At 33.5% G+C, this 19450-nt stretch overlaps 1 protein-coding gene and 1 long non-coding RNA gene across 2 annotated transcripts; both read left to right on the forward strand.

Annotated features, from left to right (window-relative positions):
- Positions 1-8965: 8965 nt before the first annotated feature.
- LOC114389873 (cellulose synthase A catalytic subunit 6 [UDP-forming]-like) lies at positions 8966-12558 on the forward strand. Its single transcript, XM_028350589.1, has 4 exons — positions 8966-9000; positions 11548-11768; positions 12120-12173; positions 12324-12558. The coding sequence occupies exons 1-4, from the start codon at positions 8966-8968 to the stop codon at positions 12497-12499; spliced, it is 486 nt and encodes a 161-aa protein (XP_028206390.1). The 3' UTR covers positions 12500-12558.
- A 1874-nt stretch (positions 12559-14432) lies between these two features.
- LOC114389178 lies at positions 14433-16657 on the forward strand. The gene is made up of 3 exons (XR_003661715.1): positions 14433-14682; positions 14890-15140; positions 16250-16657. It is a non-coding gene; the product is annotated as an uncharacterized LOC114389178 (long non-coding RNA).
- Positions 16658-19450: the final 2793 nt, after the last annotated feature.

Genomic DNA, 19450 nt, shown 5'->3' on the forward strand with positions numbered 1-19450 from the left:
GTGCCTCAAATGAGGTCTGAACTTTGAAGTGAAATTCCAAAATGATCAAAGTTGAAAAAATGTACACACATGGCCTCTATTTATAGCCTAAGTTTCACACAAAATTAGAGGAAAATTTGAATTTCTATTCAAATTTAACTTGAATTTTAAATTGAATTTTGGAGCCAAATTTTAGCTATGATTCACATAAACTACAAACATATACCATAGCACAGCCCTGACTTCTAAGACTCTCATCAGTAGGCATTTTATGCTGAATAAGATGCCAGAGTACAAAATCCTTGATGGGGAATGGCACAATTCCATATATGTTTGGACCATGAGCACAACTAACTAGGAGGGGAAAAGAAAGAATATGTACCTTTAAAAGATAGAATACCATTAGTAGCTAGGCACTAAATAGTTTGATTATTCTCAACACCATTCAATAAAAGGAACATGCAACTTAGAAAGTGAGCTCAGTAATTGCAGCAACTGTGGTAAAATAATTTGAGGCACATTCCATTGATTATTATGGATAAAATAATCAATTATAGAGTGAAGATGTTCTCTATATTGATCAGGGATAAGAAGAACATCTGATATAGAAGAATCCAGGAACCAAATATTTGACCAAAACTTAACTTTCCTGCTAGATTTGATAGCCCCAACCCATGTTAGCTTTAACAATCTACCAAAGATGCTTCATAGGAGACCAAATGGAGGACACTTTATAACCTAACATTGGTGATCCCTTCTTTAGAAATATGGCTCGCATGGAAATTTCCCAGCCTAATCAAAATGCAAGAAACTTCACATAAGCATTAATATTGATGCTTCATTCAACAGACAAATAGATTTTAAGCCTAACCCACTTTCACTAATAGGCTTGCAAACTTTAGAAAGCAACAGTGATTGGTTTAGTGGAGTTAATATCACTAAACCATAAAAAATTCTTCAACCATTTCTCAATGGATTCAATAAATGTAGTTGGTCATGTATGCCCTTGGAAGCTATACAAGATCATGCCTGATATAACAGAGTTTATACATTGGGCTCTCCCCATAAAAGAAAGAATAAAATTTTCTAAGAAACAAGTTTAGACTTTAATTTTTCTATAATTGGAAGAAGCTAGCACCAAATACGTAAAAGGGAGGGATCTACCACCGAAGCCTAAGAACTGACAAATACCAGCTATCTTGTCGTTAGATAAATATCCAAAATAAAATCTACATTTTATCAAGGCTAATATATTGACCAGAAGCATCCCTATAGAAGGACAACCAAAGCTTAATGTTTTTTAGATTCTGAATGGTTCTCATACAAAACACCATTTATGTCATATGCATCGAAGGCATGTGATGAAAAAATGCAACCTTGGACCCCTGCCATAGGCAAAAGATAATGGTTTTCCACCAAGTAAGATATACCTCTACTTAATACGTCTTCAGCCAAGCAAAAAAGCAAAAGGGATAAGGGATCACCCTGAAAAACTCCCTTCTTACATGAAATATAGCCCACGGAGGAACCATTAACTCCAAACAAGAGCTTAACTGACTATAAAATCATCTCGATCCAACTGCCAAAGACATCCAAAAGCATCAAGGACATCCAACAAAAATTGCCCAGTTAAGGATGTCCAAAGCCTTTCTAATATCAAATTTGATGGCAATATTACCTTCAAACACTTTTCTTTTCAACATATTAATAGCTTCTGAAGTGAAACAAATACAATCGATTATCTGCCTCCCTTTAATAAAGCCTCTTCTCTGATGAGAAACAATCTTAGGAGCAAGAACAGAGAGCCTATCAGCCAAGAATTTTGTAACAATTTTGAATTGTTAAATAGCCAAATCAATAGGTCTAAAATTTTCAATTCTATCAACCCTAGGAAATTTAAGAATAAGAGAAAGAAAATAATTGCTTTATCTAATTCAGTTCTATTACTTTTAGTTCAAATTCTTTTATCTTTTTCTAGCTTTATAAGAATTTTTTTGCTCATTACAATTTGATCCTTTAGTGTTTTCATCTACACCAAGTGCTTACTTGAGTAACCTGGGAACCCATAGCAAAGAAGCAATTCCCCTTTCTGGCCATATTCTCTTAATTGATTTAGAATCTTGTCAAGATAAGTTATTCGATTTACATTATTACTTTTAATCATGACAACAAAATTAGCACACCCGGTTGGACCAAAGTAGGTGAGTTAGTGGTGTTCTTCGAATTCAATTCACATCAGTGTATGCATCTACCTTTTGGAAAAACTACAAGTCAAATGGAGTTAGCATCAAATAATGTTTACAACAAAAAAGGAAATGATGTGTAACGTTGGGTATGCCATCATTTCTTATGACAACGACAACAATTGTTCCAACAGCATTGATGGTGACACAACCTATGTCAAGCATGCCAACATCAACTTTAAGCTCATTTCTAGTGGTAGTAGCATCTGTTCCGATGGCTAGCACCATTGCCAATGCCACAATAGTAGCAACTGAGCTACCTTCTATGATGACAACATTGTTTATTAGGCAATAGATCAACTTGGGCATCCATGATAGTATGTATCAGGTGTCTAAACAATTGGTTTATATTGTTAAGCCAAGGGAGCATAATGAATTTCATAATGTTAAAGATTTGGACCAACGACTGTGGAGATCAAGAGAAATTTCTGCAAACTCCTATATGCAAAGGGGAAATATTAAACTGAATGTGGGGACACTTACAAGTTACGAAGTACAATAGGGCCCCTGTGATTGGGGGAGCACCAATAGAATTTGTAGGGCTTCCTCCTCAAGCATATGTGATGCAACCAAATGCAATGCTGGTAGGACACCCAACAGGAGTGTAGCCGAATCCAAATCAGGCAGTGGTGACTCAACCTAGGCTATTTAACTCTATTTTGGAACCTTCGACGATGATGGTTCAGCCGAATAATGCCTGATTAAAAAATACTCAGGTGGCCATGCCTTCATCAGGATTTATAACATCGGTCCATTCAAACTATGCACAGGTACCATTTTTTAATTCTATTCATACTTTTAATATTATGACACTACCTAGCTTGTTGAACAATCCAACGATTGGGGGCATGAATTGTTTGTTGATTATTTGGCTCAAAATAACAATTTCCACGGGTAGGTTAATTTGGTAAGGAGACTACCTAATGCTATTGCTAGCATTCGCATGCCGCCTTTGGGATATCTTGGAGTGACAATGGCTAATGTAATGTTGGTTGGTGATCAGAATTACCTATTGGCATCGCAACCTTATCAACTAGCATATACTCCATAATTGATCAACCTAGGAGTTATAGCTGAAATGATGTAAAAGTATTTTGGCATGCAACTAAAACCCTTGGAAGCACCAGTATACAGGAAGCTATATCTTGAATGAGTGGATAAGATGGTGTTCTTTCCCAAAGGTTATAAAACCCTATTTCACCATGTTTTCTAGAGTATATGGTACATTGACTTTGGAACATGTAGGCATATTTCATGACCCAATATGGAGAAGCTAGTCAAAAATGAATATAAAAAATTACAGTCATTCCCCTTATCCCTTATAGGAATAACATTCGCTTGGTATTCATTTGTGTCACCTAATTCAATTCAAAAGTGGGTTGATATGGAGAGATGTTTCCATAATTGGTTCTTCAGACCATAACCAAAGGTGACTATTATCGATCTGATGGTTCTGAAACAACAAACCAACAAATCAGTGATAGAGTTTCTAGAAAGGTTTAGGAGATGTCGACCTGATGCCCGATATAGTTTCCTGAGGCTAAGTATGTGACTATGGCTGTGGGCAACATGCATTGTTTACTAAGAGAAAAATTGGTGGCTCAAGATTGTAATGATTTCGGTCGGTTGACTTTAATGCCATGAGAGTGGAATAGTTCATCTTAGACAAGGAACAAAAGAGAGCCAACAATGGGCAAGGACTACATCTAGTATCGATCATTGGTACAAATGAATATGATATTGTTTTGCTAGAAGCTGAAGTTGAAATCATGACTGTCGAGATTGTAAAGGGCAAGCCATATTCTTGCCCATTGTTGAAAGCAGACAAAGAAAAGTTTGAATATTCTTTTGATACCTCAAAGGCAGATCATATTTTAGAATATTTGCAAAAAGATCAGCAAATTTGGTTGATGTATGGACACAAAATTTTGTGTGCCGAAGAGTTGAAAGAGAAACGATATTGCAAATGGCACAACTCGTATAGTCATAATACTTCCAACGACATTGCAATGAGCTCTGAAGGAAGGAAGCTTCAAATTGGCATATAAGAGTGTTAGTGAAAGGACTATCGGTACTGACCCATTTCCTAGTATTGACGTAAATATGGTCTCATGCAGTCCTTAAAAGAATAGATAGAAACCAATTTGGCATCCAAAACTAAAGGAAATACGCAAGCTGAGTAATTCACCTTGGACCAGTGTATTCAAAAGGATATGGCAACCTAATTCCTTCATCACTAGGCCTATACGGATTCAACATGAATCCTTGCGGGATAGGGAACATAAGGTGTGCTTATGCCATGTCAGGTTTGTCCGAGATAATGAATAAGAGATGGATAGCAAGGGTGAAAACCTCAGTTAAGGTTTGTAAGAGTCGCATGCCAACAACATCATAGGGTGTCGAAAGAAGAATAATCCTGAAGTGAAGATAGTTTGGAAATCATAAAGGAGGAACTTATTCCTAATGGGGAGCAAAAGGGTAGCCGAATTCAATATTGATAATGGAAAGAGAACGTTAAAGATTATTGTTAACAATAGTAAATACTCAAGGAATCGAATGTTAAAACCATCCACCAGTATTAGAGAAGGAAAATGGGTCCATAATCAGTTAAATAGAGGTCCAATGCAGCCAAGAATCTTTACTTGAACTCATAAAGAAGAATGCAGAGACAGAAGCAAATGGAAAAGATGAAACATGCCCTAACACTAATAGAGGAGGTCAAAAGGAAGGACCTACAAAAAATCTCGTGAACAAGAGTATTTGCAAAATGCTTTCTTTTTTTAAGGTGAACCTGCATCGATTGGCAACTGTGGTCTTAACAATGGAAGAACCAGTAGAGAATACTAAAGAATTATTGATATTAGTAGAATATTAGTGTGAAGAATCTCAGTTAGAACAAAAAGGAGAATGGGTCCACACTAATCTTTTTGATTTGGCAGGTGACATAAATGATTAATTTCATTGACAATCATGTGCTACCATCAATTGGCTCAGAATCAGAACAATAGTGTTGAGAATCATTATTAGATTCAATGTTAAATGAAGAAGTTGACTTTCTTTTTGCAAAAGTTGATATTGTCAGCTGGATACCAAGCAATTTTTTGGCATACGATAACCAACTTAATCATTTGGATGGAAATGTCTTTGTAGAAGAGACCAAGTGGGCTTCTTTGATTGAGGTTCCTAACCAATCCAAAGACATAAATTGCTTAATCTGATTCAATTTTTTTTATTTTAGTTCAAATTCTTTTATCTTTTTTTCTAGCCATTTGCACTGCTAAGAATTTTTTCGGCTCATTACAATTCGATCCTTTAATGTTTTCTACACCAAGCACTTACTTGAGTAGTGTGGAAACCCACAGCCAAGAAGTAGATTTCCCTTTTTGGCGAAATTCTCTTAATTGATTTGGGATCTTGTCGAGATAAATTATCTGATTTACACGATTATTTTTTCACACGACAACAAATATTCTCTTAATTGATTTGGGATTCAGTCAATCAACCTAATTTGATTCTAACAGACAATCATCAATCCTAACCACATGCTTTCTATTCATGTAGAGAGAAATTACTGTACAAAGATGAATAGAACCCCTTTGTGTTCCCATACTCAAAATCATAATGAAAACTAAATGCGGAAGCGTACCTGGATTAGCCATAATGGAATGATGATGAAAGGTTGATGAGAAAAATGGTTTTATGATTTTGCAAATGTAGAGAGCCCTTTTCTTCTCTTTCTCTAAATTTTTCTCTTTTGACGGGGATAAAGAGAAAAGCAGTTACTCCAAATTTGATAATTACAATTTGGCCTCTCACCAAATTATAATATCACTTATGGTATCTACACAATTATCCTTTCATGACATATATACCCTTAGCCATACTTTTATATTGATTAAACCACTTTAATATTTTGGCTAATTATATAATGGCCCTAACTCATTCAATTATGTGATATATATGTATGACCCAAAATCGCTAACAATCTCTCACTGGTCACAAATATATATATACCCTTACATCCTTATGAATGTGTTAGACTTTATGAGCTCAAAATTTGTCATTACATGCCTTGAGCATATTCCAAAAATCTTATCCATTGATTACATCCGCACATAGAATCAAAGCAGTTTTCATTGTATCAATCACAACTAAACCCATCAATGATCACTAATGCTGACAGAATCAAATGACATAGACTCATCATGAAATGTGTAGCATTAAAATTACGTGATGGTGGCCTGCACACGTCTATTTTCAATTGATCCTACTTTACCTCAATGAGATCATTTAATAACCTTAATGTACAGAGTGTAATAACTAAATAATAAAACACACACACACACACACACACACACACACACACATATATATATAAACAAATATATCCAAAAGTCAATGTATGCATACATAAAATCTAACATAGAATATAAAATACATAAAAGTGACTAACTCCCACAAAACCAAAGATTCCTCGAATTGTAAAACACCCATATGAGCAACATGCTCATGAAAGACCTTTGGTGGAAGTCCCTTAGTAAAAGGATCTACTATCATAGAGTTTGTCCCTAAGTGTTCTACGGAAATTTGTCCACTCTATACCCTTTCCTTAACAACTAGGCACTTGATGTCAATATGCTTTGACTTGGTCGAGCTCCTATTGTTGTTAGAATACAATACAGCTGATTTATTGTCACAATATAATTAAGTGGTCTTTCAATTCCTTCCATAATTTGCAGCCCTGTGACAAAATTTCTCAGCCATATTCCATGATTTGATGTCTCACAGCATGCCACAAATTCTGCCGCCATAGTGGATGAAGTAGTAAGGGTTTGCTTGGCATTGTGCCAAGAAACCGCACCACTGACTAACATGAAAATGTAACCTGAAGTGGATCTCAAACTATCTAGGCATCCAACAAAATCCGATTTAGAATACCCAGTGATCTCTAACTGATCTGATCTCTTGTATGTGAGCATATAATTATTTTTTCTCTTCAAATACCTCATAACTCTTTTGGCTGCTTTTCAATGATCCATTCCTGGATTGCTCAAATATCTGCCTAATACCCTAACCTTGTATGCTATATCTGGACGCGTACATACTTGGGCATACATCAAACTCCCTACAGCTGATGCATAGGGAATCTTCTGCATTTCTTGAATTTCCAAATTTCCTTTTAGGCACTATTTGAGACTAAACTTGTCTCCCTTAGCAACTGGAGTATCCTCGGATTTACATTTCTGCATGTCAAACCTTTTAAGTACCTTTTTGATATAGATCCTTTATGATAATCCTAGAATACCCCGAGATTGATCTCGGTGTATCTAAATTCCTAATACAAAGAAGGCGTCACCAAGATCTTTCATTTCGAAGTTTCTTGATAGAAATCTCTTGGTTTCGTGCAACATGCCTATATCATTAGTGGCAAGCAGTATGTCATCAACATATAAGACCAAGAAAATGTACTTGCTCCCACTGAATTTGTGATACACACAATCATCAACAAGATTCATCTCGAAACCAAATGAGAGCATTACTTGATGAAATTTGTGGTACCATTGACGATATGCCTGTTTTAGCCCATAAATGGATTTGTCAGTTTGCAAACCATATTCTTTGGGTCTCCTGACACAAAGTTTTCTGGTTGCACCATATATATAGTCTCACCAATGTTGCCATTGAGAAATGTCGTCTGGACATCCATTTGATGAAGCTCCAAATCATAATGTGCAACAAGAGCCATGATTGTCCTAAAAGAGTCTTTCGATGAAACTAGAGAGAAAAGTCTCTTTAAAGTCAATCTCTTCCTTTTGGGTATAGCCCTTCACCACAAGACAAGCCTTATACTTCTCCTCATTACCTTTGGAATCCCGCTTGGTCTTAAATATCCATTTGCAACCAATGGGTTTCACACCTTCTAGTAATGGGACAAGTTCCCAAACCTTGTTGTCTTGCATGGACTTATACTCCTCATTCATTGCTTCAATCCATTTTTCTGAGTTGGAATATTGCATGGCTTGATGGAAGTTGACTGGGTCATCTTCCATCATACCATTATTATCCTCATATTCTTGAAAAATATCACATAATCATCTAGAATAGCACTTCTCCTTTCTCTTGTAGATCTCCGCAAAGGTATTGGCTCATGAAATATAGGTTCTTGAGGATCTTGAGTTTGTTCTTCTTGAATGACCAAATTATCTTGAGTGGGAGATTCAATAACAATATCTTGTAGAGGTTCCGAATTTTCTTTATCAAAAGCAACTGTATGAATCAGTTCTGGAATTGTTACTGATTCTTCCTCTAAGACAAAGTCTCTAACCTTATTCTTACCCCCAAACTCAATATCCTCCAAGAATGTGGCAATTCCCGTCTCAAAAATTGTTTTTAATTTGGAATCATAAAATTTATAGCCCCTGGATCTTTCAGAATAACCAATAAAGTAGCTACTCACTGTTTGGGAGTTCAATTTCCTTTCATTTGGCTTATAAGGCCTTGCCTCAACTAGACATCCCCATACATGAAAATGTTTCAGACTAGGCTTTCGCCCAACCCAAAGCTCATAAGGTGTTTCGGCAACTGCCTTGGTTGGCACTCTATTTAGAATGTAAGCTGCAGCTTTTAGTGCCTCTCCCCAGAGTGACTCTGGTAAGTTAGAATGAACAATCATGCTTCTTACCATATCCTTAAGAGTTTTGTTTCGTCTTTTAGCCACACCATTCATGCTAGGTGACCCCAGCATGGTGTATTGTGGGATGATTCCACATTCCTCTAGGTACCTGGAAAAAGGCCCCGAATGTTGTTCACCTGAACCATTATATCTACCATAGTATTCACCACCACGGTCAAATCTGACACACTTTCTTCTTTTGTTGAGTTTATTTTCAACTTCAACTTTAAATGTTTTGAACACACCTAGAGATTGTGACTTTTCATGTATAAGAAACAAGTATGCATATCTAGAGTAATCGTCTATGAATGATATAAAATATTGTTGACCATTCCATGAAGATGTATGAAATGGCCCACAAATGTTCGTATGTATCAATTTCAAGACGTCTGTAGCTCTATATGCACCTAATTTCTAGTTTTTGGTCTGTTTACCTTTAATGCATTCAACACAAACATCAAAGCTTTTGAAATCAATCGAATCCAAGATTCCGTTTGACACAAGTCGTTCTATTCTGTTTTTAGAAATGTGACCTAAGCAATTATGCCATAATGCTCCTAAGTTTGTACTATCAATTCTACGCTTAGTACCATGCAATTCTGCATTAAAGGATTCACCATAGGAAGCTATAGTATCAAGTAAATATATATTATCATTAGCCAAGAGTGAACCAGTTCCAACAATATCTGAATTAAAAGACAATCTAAACATATTGTTTCCAAATGAACACAAATAACCCAATTTTTCCAAATAAGAAACTGAAACCAAATTTCGTCTAAATGATGGTACAACAACAGTGTCTTTCAAATTCAAATAAAAACCAGTACATAATAATAATCTAAAATGCCCTATAGCTTCCACCTCCACCGTTTACCATCTCCAACATAGTTTACTATTACTCGATTTCATTACTATAGTTTGTGATACAAGTCTTATTGTGTATTTTGAGTGTTGAATTCATTTTTGTAGGTATGGTCATTCATTACCTTTTGAAAGTGTAGAAGCAGAAGAGATATCAGGCTGTAGGGCTGCTGAAGTTTTGAACCTGGGTATGCCCTTAAACCTATGATCTTTTTGTTCTTTGCAGAAGGGGCATTAGTACTCTTATGAATTTCATAGTACTTTGGATAAATTTGGTGATTGAAGATTGAAAAGGGCTTCCATCATAAAATGTACTTAAATCTTTTTTTGTCTCTACTTTCCGTGATTCTGTCTGCAACGTGTCAAACCTACTTTTCAAGTATTTATCAAATCCAGAAGCAGTTTGTTAAATATTATGTTCATAAAGAAATTGAAATGTGATGAAAAAGAAGAAAGGATTCCTAAACATATTTCCGACTATTTTGTTTCCTTCTATACATCAAAATCTGAATGGTACTGAGTGTTATTTTAAATTTCTGCACCACATATTTATGAATAAATTAATTTTTAGTCAAACTTATTATGCTCTAAATTACAACCCATGTTTTGCCTAGATATTTTGTTTCTTCTACCACACTCACATTTCTTTTTCCTTTTATTAATGTGTTTTCTGATAATGCTGCAAGCTTGTGTCTTTCATAAATGAGAAAAGAGCGGTAGCAGCAACCTGGCACCCCATCTGTGTGAAAACTTGGTTGCTCAAGAAAAGAATCATTTCATTCACTATACCCTCCAAAGGAAACAACTTTCTTTGATTTCACTCTTAGTTTAAAAACGTTTCTATTTTTGCTTCTTTCTTTCACTATGTGCATGGAAGAGGCACATAAGAGGGGCTTGTGAAGTAGGGTGGTGTTTGGTATTTGGTATTTGAAGAGTGAGTTAAGGTTTCAATAGACACCAAAGGGAGACTAGTTGCAGGGTCGAATAACAGGAATGAGTTTGTTTTTATCAATGCTGATGAAACTCCAAGAGTGAGTGGTCTCTATCTCTCTGATTTCTCAGTTCCTCTGAACATTTTGAACCTCTGTATCCTTGAAAAAAATAGTGTCTCTTTTCTAACCTTTGTCCTTATTCTTCAACTCATCTCACCAAGCCACGTCAAGAGTTTGAAGAAGAAAATACCCCCATTGGGGTCTTTTTTCTCTTGGATTTTGCATGCTGAATTACTGACCCAATTGGGTTCTCTTGCTTGAATTTTGAGTACTTCATTTCTTTCATAAGGGCACTTAGATCCTTATATGTGTATTTCTTTTCATGGTTTTTGAAAATACTTTTTTTTATGGCACAATGAGAGTTTTAAGCTGAAATAATTGAGCTAGTTCTCTTTCTTCTCTTGGGGGTGGGGAGTTCCATTTTGTTTTTTTTTTGTTAATTGTGGAAAATTTCTGAATCCAAACTCTTTCCAGTTTCTCTCCAGCTTCTTGGTGAAATAACAGGAAAAGAAAAACACTTTTCCCCCTATTTACCTTTGAAAAATTGAGTTCATTCAATTTGGTACTTGTGTTGTTCTCTGTGTGTTACTTGTTCTTGTTTTTTTGCCTTGATTTATAAAATTCAGAGCTCTGATTTATAAATCTCGGAGCTTGTGGATTTATGGCATAAAAGTTATAAACTTTGTTTCTTCATATTTTAAGTAATAAAGCTCATGTGCACTTATTTTCACAAAGAAGTGGACCTTCTTTCATCTTCTCACATAGTGCACTACCATCCAATTTTCACGATCTGATCAAGGTTTATATATTATCAATGTTATTTGCAGGTAGTTGTCACAGAATTAAGTGGTCAAATTTGTCAGATCTATGGGGATGAGCTGGAAGTTACTGTGAATGGGGAGCCATTTGTTGATTGCAATGAATGTGCATTCCCTGTGTGCAGACCTTGTTATGAGTATGAAAGAAGAGAGGGCAACCGAGTTTTTCCTCAGTGTAAAACCAAATATAAGCGCATCAAAGGTGAAGAAGCTTCAACCAATTTTTACTTTGATCTCTTTGTGTGTTTGTGTTTATGTTTCTTTTTCACCCGTGTGTGTGTTTGTGTTTCTTTTCCACCTTAGTTCCCTTTTTTATACTGAGGAATGCTAACAACATATTTTTTTAATCACTCTTTAATATTGACAAAAATTATTAAAAATCACAAAATTTTGTGGGTCCTATGTATTTAATGAGTTTCACTCGTGATTGTCTAGTTATCAGTAAATTTTAATCAAAAGTAGAGAGCGTATTAGAGATTGAATGGTTAGCATTCCTCTTGTTCTATTAACATAATCTCTTGATAGATTTGGCTAACACTGCAACTGATTTCAGGTAGTCCTAGAGTTGAGGGTGATGAAGAAGAGGATGATACTGATGATTTAGAAAGTGAATTTGATATTGGGAGTGTGTTCTCTGCTTGATATTGTCCAATTTTTGTCTTGGTTTGCATGTGCACATTGTTTAGGCTGTGCTGCTCCTAGTTGACCCTGGTTTCAGTGTCCTTATTTAATGTGACAATTAATGATGGTGATGCAGTTCAACCAAGACCTATGGATCCTAAAAAAGATATTGTTGTTTATGTATATGGAAGTGTTGCATGGAAGGAACGGATGGAGGATTGGAAGAAAAAACAAAGTGAAAAACTTCTGGTTGTTAGACATGAAGGGGATAAAGATAGTGATGAGTTGGATGATCCGGACTTACCAAAGTAGGTGATATTGTATAATTCTTATAATCTGTTCGTTGAAAGTTAATCATATAACTTTCTGAATTTTATTTGTGGTTCTCATTTGTCAACTTTAACTTATTTAAAGCCAAAATTGGTTGCTTCAATTTGAGAGCATGTCTAACTTACTTTGTTTCTTACAAACAACTAAATGTTAAACAGAAAACGATAGAGAGATTACTCATTAAAACTATAGTATTTGCATTTGATTAATTTTCTAAATTTAATAATAAAATTTATATAAATATAATTAAGAAGATGTGATTTAATTAATATTACTAAATCAATATTCCTCACTCAAATTCTCTCAACAAAAATTTAGACAACCTAGTTATATAAGATGAAAATTTAATTTTTTATTTTGTAAAAATAATATTTTTGTCAATATTTCGGCTTTCTTTGTAGTGTGTATTATGTAACAAAAATGGTTTATTTGTGATGTTAATAATTACATCAGGAATTTATTAGCAACACACAAATGATCTGTTTGCAATTTACTAAGAACTAATGAGCAATTTTTCAGATTTTTCCAGGAGCCTATTAGCAATTAGGTAGGGACTGTTATGTAATTTTACTCTATCATCTTCCTGTGTGTAGACCTATATTGCAATTTCTCAAAAAGTTAAAATTAAGCTAAATAGGTTTAAATTAAGATTGCTTCATTAATTTTTCAATTAATAAAGGTTATTTTAATCTCTAAGTTAATCTTTCTTTTACTAAAGATCATTTAACAATTTTTACTTTTAAATATTGTTTTTTACTATTTACAGATTAGTCTCTACCTTAAGCTTATCTGTGAATCATCATTATTTTCTTTCTTATGTAAACTTAATTTTTATCTATAATTTATTGTTATTGAAATTACTTTCAAATTTTTTGGGATAAGTATTCCCTAAAAACCTCGGATAACATTTTTTTTATGAAATTTCCTTCTTATACTTATTTTAAATTTCAAAATTTTTTATTCAAATTTTATATATACTTACTAAGCATTTCACCACCAGCATTAGTATATTTTTGTTGTAATTTTTTCTCTCCTATCTAGGTTTGGCTATGAGCTATGTAAGGTTATATATTAAATTTTTCTACTTTAATTTGGCACGAAAATTTACCATAATCGTGATCTTTCTTGTACTCATCAATAAGCCATCAATTGTAACTTTTTCACACCAATAATCAGCTGAACAATCATCAATCTATGATAAACAAATAAGATTTTACAAGCATAAGATCTTCATATTAAAATTTACACAATAAATTTTGTTTACAGTCCTTATCCAAATTCCTCCTTTTGTTGATCTTGTCAAGTGGTGAAAAAGGAGAAAAGATGGTTTTAGTAAGCAATAAGTTTAGGAATTTTTTTTCTAAGTGACTAAGTATAACAAGAAAATTTTATGTTGCAAATGAGACAATGAGTGTCTAGGTCAATTGTCTTCAAAGAGAGAAAAAAATGAGCACAACTTGAACTTCCATTCCACCATGTAAAAATATGTAATAATTATTTAATCCACTTACTCTAAGTAACTAATTTATTTATCTGTTTTGTGGATAACAACAAAATTTTAATTCCTCCATTATTTGGCCTTTTTTTCCCGTCTAGACATTATATGTGTGTGTGGGACATAAGACATTATTCGTTAACACTTTACACTTTCACACTTATGAGAAAGAAGGAAAGCCATCTAAGTTATCTGATCTAGACGTGTTCATTAGTACAGTGGACCTTATGAAGGAACCTCCACTCATTACTGCAAACACAATTATGTCTATCCTTGCTATGGATTATCCGGTGGACAAGGTTGCATGCTAGAAATTGACTTCTCTGTTGTCCTTTTCTCAGCTATCCCGGTGTTGTCCACTTAGGTTGTGTTAATATTTAATTTTGTGATTCAATTTAAAACTGTGTGATTTTCAAGGGGCAGCACGGGGACAACTGGAAAAGGGGCAGCAGAGAAGCCAGGTCCTGCATGCTATGTCTCAAATGATGGTGCTGCCATGCTTACATTTGAAGCACTCTCCGGGACTTATGATTTTGCAAGGAAATGGGTTCCATTCTATAAGAAGTTCTGCATTAAACCACGGGCTCCTAAATGGTATTTTGCTCAAAAGGTTGACTACTTGAAGGATAGGGTGGATGCCGCATTTATAAGAGAACGTCATGCCATTAAGGTTTGAAATTGTTCCTATCATGTCATTCAGACCAAATGGAAAAGCCATAAACTTCAAACTTAGAATTTGCATGAAATATGACTAACTTAGAATTTCAATTCTAATTGAAGAACAACATTAAAAACACCTAAAGAATTATATCTAAGTTTTTTCTTTTACTGGTATCTATCATTTTTCATTTTTTTTTATTTGGTTTCAACCAATAAGGAAGCTTCTCCTAACAAAAAGGGAAGGTCAAAACATTCACAATGGAGAAACTATGACGATTTAAATGAATATTTCTAGTATAGTTAATGATTAAAATTTTCTCTTCTATTCATTGTCATACCTATCGATGAGTTGATTTTTAACAACATAATTGTAGGTCTGCTGATTGTTTTCGATTAGGTTGGCCAATGTGTGCTGATGCTGATTTCTTTTGCCTGCCAGCTGAAAAGCTGGTTTTTGATAAATCAAATGTAAGTATTGATTACTAATTTTCCTGTTCATTTAAAATTTGAGAATAGCTGCAAGGCTTATGGTTTTATTGCTCACTTTGAATTTTTATATGGTTCTAGATCTTTTTTAGACTGTTATTACTATTTTTTGGATAACATAAGAATTCATTAAGAAAGAAGAGAAGTGGAACAGGCAAATATGGTGATTGTTGTGAAACCCCTATTTCAAAAGACTGAAAATGAAACTAAACCCTAATACCTAAATAATCAAATAGGGTGTATTTAGTAGTGCTCCTTAAGTTCCTCTTTATTTTAAAAATTTAAGCTTATCTATGTTTTCAATTTTTTTATAAGTCTTTGAAAGAAAAGTAAAAAAATAAAAAATAATGAATTGCTGAATTGTGTGATAAGACTATCGATGCATTGCAAGATTTAGAATCATCCATAATTCATCACATACAAATGCCCCCCCCCCCCCTTCACTTATATACAGTATTTTTTCCTTATCACTAGATGATGTGGAATCTCCCAAATGCCCCCCTCACACTGGGGACTAAACATCTTGGGCATGAAGTTTGCAAAACTGAACAACCCTATGAGTTTGTCATAAGACCAAGTTAACATAATGCTCCTCTTTTTGGTCTTCTCACATAAACGTTATTTAGTACTACTTAGTTGATGGGTGATGCAATGCAATTACGTGGTCCTTCTTTCTGATACAATTGCTTACTGGATGATAACTGACAATGCAAATATGGATAGGATTGTTTGTTGGGGTAATCTTGCATGCAATCTAATATTATTTAGAAAATAAATTAAATTTAATGATATTGTTTGATTGTGGCATGAAGGTAATGGAAGAAATAAATTTGATGCACCATTTATTGAACCAACCTTATGCTGGGCTTTAAAGTTGTTATTTGCATATAATGAAAATAAAAATTAGTTCTTCACATTCACTACGAAGGTTGTCCCATCAAGCTAGGAGAAAATTATAATGTTTCTAGTTTTTAGATGGTAACTTTGGTTTAAATAATCCCATGCTTTATTTGGCCTATATAACAAATGCCTTGTTTTCTCATTTCCAATTTTATTGTTAATTATTCATGGCTTTTTTTTTACCTTTTTAGGTGAATGGGTTGCATGCTCAGTTGGTGCTAAATTTACTCCTCATATCATCACTGTTAATTCTGGAGAGGTAAGTGTCCGAAATATCTATTGCCTATAAGTTGTGCTCTTGTTATGCAATGCAAAATAACATTTCTAATATTTATGTTCAGGGAATAGCCAAAATGATTGTGGAATAATATTATTATCTGACATTTTTCTTGGGTGGAAGCACAACTTTCACCAAAAATAGTCATTGCATATTTGTGACCTTTTTTTATCCTTATGCAGTTGGTGTTGTTAGCAAATTTTTGGCTAAACCAAGAAAAGAGCATTGAAATGTTGTGAAGTGGATTTTAAGATATGTTAGAGCCAACTTCCAAAGTTTGATGCTTCTCATGGCCTTGTAGAATATAATAAGATAGACTTAATTTAAAGATCTTATGATTTTAAGACGGTTATGTCAAAAACTGTCTTAGAATGCATGACATTCTAAGACGGTTATGTCGATAACTATCTTATAATGTCACATATACTAAGACGGTTTTCTGGTACAATCGTCTTAGAATGCATGACATTCTAAGAAGATTATTTCAATAACCATCTTAGCATGTCATACAAACTAAGGCGGTTATTGGCATAACCATCTTAGAATGTTATGCATTCTAAGACGGTTTTTGACATAACCGTCTTAGATTGCTTGACATATTAAGATGGTTATGAAACTGTCGTCGTAGATTAATGACTCATTTATGATGTGTATTTCAACGACGGATCATAATCGTCGTAAAAAGTCCAAATAAATTGACTTACAAGAGCGTTTTTCTAGTAGTACGTACTCCTTTCCACACATTTGTATCAAATGTAAAAGGTGTCTTTATAAAGGAGTATGACATTCATTTTTTAAACCCATAACTACTTAGGATGGATGCATTTTAAGTGGAACTTCAAGAATGAATATGGTTTATCCTTCCTTGAGTGTTCAAACATCTTTACAAAACCTTGGCTTTCGATTCTTTTTGGTTTCTCTATTTAGGAGGACACCACTTGTTTGTCCCTTTTTTTTGTAATTTTTCTCTGATAAAATATACTTATATGTGTATAAACTAAAAAAAACAATTTATTTTGTTTGCCAAAATATTTTAAGAACTTTTAAGTATGTGTTCTTTTTTAATATTTGCTTTATTGTTCTATTTTTTCCATTCCATGATTATAAAGTCCACAGAGATGAAATACATAGTAAATTAGTTCAAATAATGCGAGAAAGATTATTAGTACATTTATGTGGCTTGCCTCAAATTGTTGAGAGTTGGAATAGACCTGAGGATGCTAACCCGCAGCCTAGTCAATTTGCTCGGTCCCTTACAAAGGCAAATAATTACATGTAAATGCTTAGATGGTGTTCTGTCTTTCAACTTCTTTTTCTTTTAGCTTGAATTTCAAAATTGAAGGAGATTTTTATATGCATCTTTCTATCTTATAGTTTAGAGCATAAATATGAATATGCCAAAGAGCACAAGAAACCTTTTGCAGAGAATATGGTGGCTCACAAGTAACTCCACTAGTTTATCATAAGTAAGGAAGTGATTGTTGCACTATCAACTTTGAGATGAACTCCTTACAAATATGTGATTAACTATTTGTCAAACTGAATTAATAACTTAACAACTTATAGGTGACAACAAATTTATGACCAATCATTATATATATGTTGATAATGGTTTGGGGTGGTTTGAAATTATCATTTTTTAGTTTCACTCTCATGCCCCACCTGTCTCTAAAGCAATCTCATAATTGGAACTTATTTATTTCTGGAATTTGTTATTAGGAAGTTGGATACCTCCAACATGTTCTATCTCAAACTTTAAATGAAGATGATGTTCAAGCAATTTTTAGGTAAAAATCGCAGAGATTTCCTCTTTCTTTATTCTTATATGTTGACGAAAGATCATAATCAAGAGTACATTACTAAACATTGTACCTGTTGTTTCATCTGCTAGGATGTTTATTAAAATGATGGGTATATTAGGTTAAGATTAAGATCCTACATGAGCTATTACATTGACATGGACAATCCACTCCCATTGTGCGTAACAAAAGGTGACGGATTATTTTTTTTTTTGCTAGGCGTTATCTATAATTAGTTTATAAGAAACCTAGTTTTTCAAAAAGTAGAGTAGTGGCTTTGAGTTTTAAATTTGTTTTCCATTCAAAGTTTTGAATTGTTTGTGATTGAATTGAACATTAATGCGTTTTGAGGAAAAATAAATTATTGCATGTAGATATATATTCTCTATTGACTGTTATAAAAATTTATGCTCATTAAATTTGAATTAAAGGTGAGGAATATGCTCTGAGTCCTACAAAAGTTTAGAGAGGTGTTTTAGTGTAGTGTTGAATATGCTTTCTTTAATAATAATTTGAATACTTTAAGTATTTGTTTTATTTGATAGTAATTATTTACTAATAATTTGAATATAAAATTTTGTACTACCTAGATTGGTTCTATTTTCAATTTGTAGGTTTGGGTTAATTAACAAAATAAACAGAATATATTTTTTAAAAAATACAAAAACAACATCAGTTTTGGAAGAATTGATGTTTTAAGCTACATTACAACATCGGTTTTGTCGAAACCGATGTTGTATGGTGCAAAACAACATCGGTTCTACCCGAAGTTTTTGCATTTCATATAAAAATATTATATTTGTTTTGTTAATTAACCTAAACTGATATTATATGGTCTATTACAACATCGATTTTGACAAAATCGATGTTATTTTTTGCATTTTTTTGTTGTATATTTCTTATTATACAACATCAATTTTCATAAAAATAGATGTTGTATTGTATATTTTAACATCGTTTTTCATAACCGATGTTAACATTGATACTTTTAACGTAGGTAGTTTCAACATCGATTTAAAACTGATGTTGAATTCGATTTAAAACCGACGTTGAATGTCCAAAATAACCGATGTTAAAAGCATTTTTTCTAATAGTGTACACCTAAATATTGTTCCATCCAATTAGCAAAGGGAATTGACGAATACACTAATTCCCACCCATTTACATTTGTGTGCAGCTTAAATTTCTTATTTTCTTATCAAAGCATCCCTATGAAAATAATTTTGTGACTGATATTGCATACACCAGCATTAAACATGCAACCATATATATAAAAAAAAAGTGTTAAACTTGCAACCACCATCCCCTTAAACCTA

The sequence above is a fragment of the Glycine soja genome, chromosome 16 (assembly GCF_004193775.1).
Source record: "Glycine soja cultivar W05 chromosome 16, ASM419377v2, whole genome shotgun sequence".
Lineage (NCBI taxonomy): Eukaryota > Viridiplantae > Streptophyta > Magnoliopsida > Fabales > Fabaceae > Glycine > Glycine soja.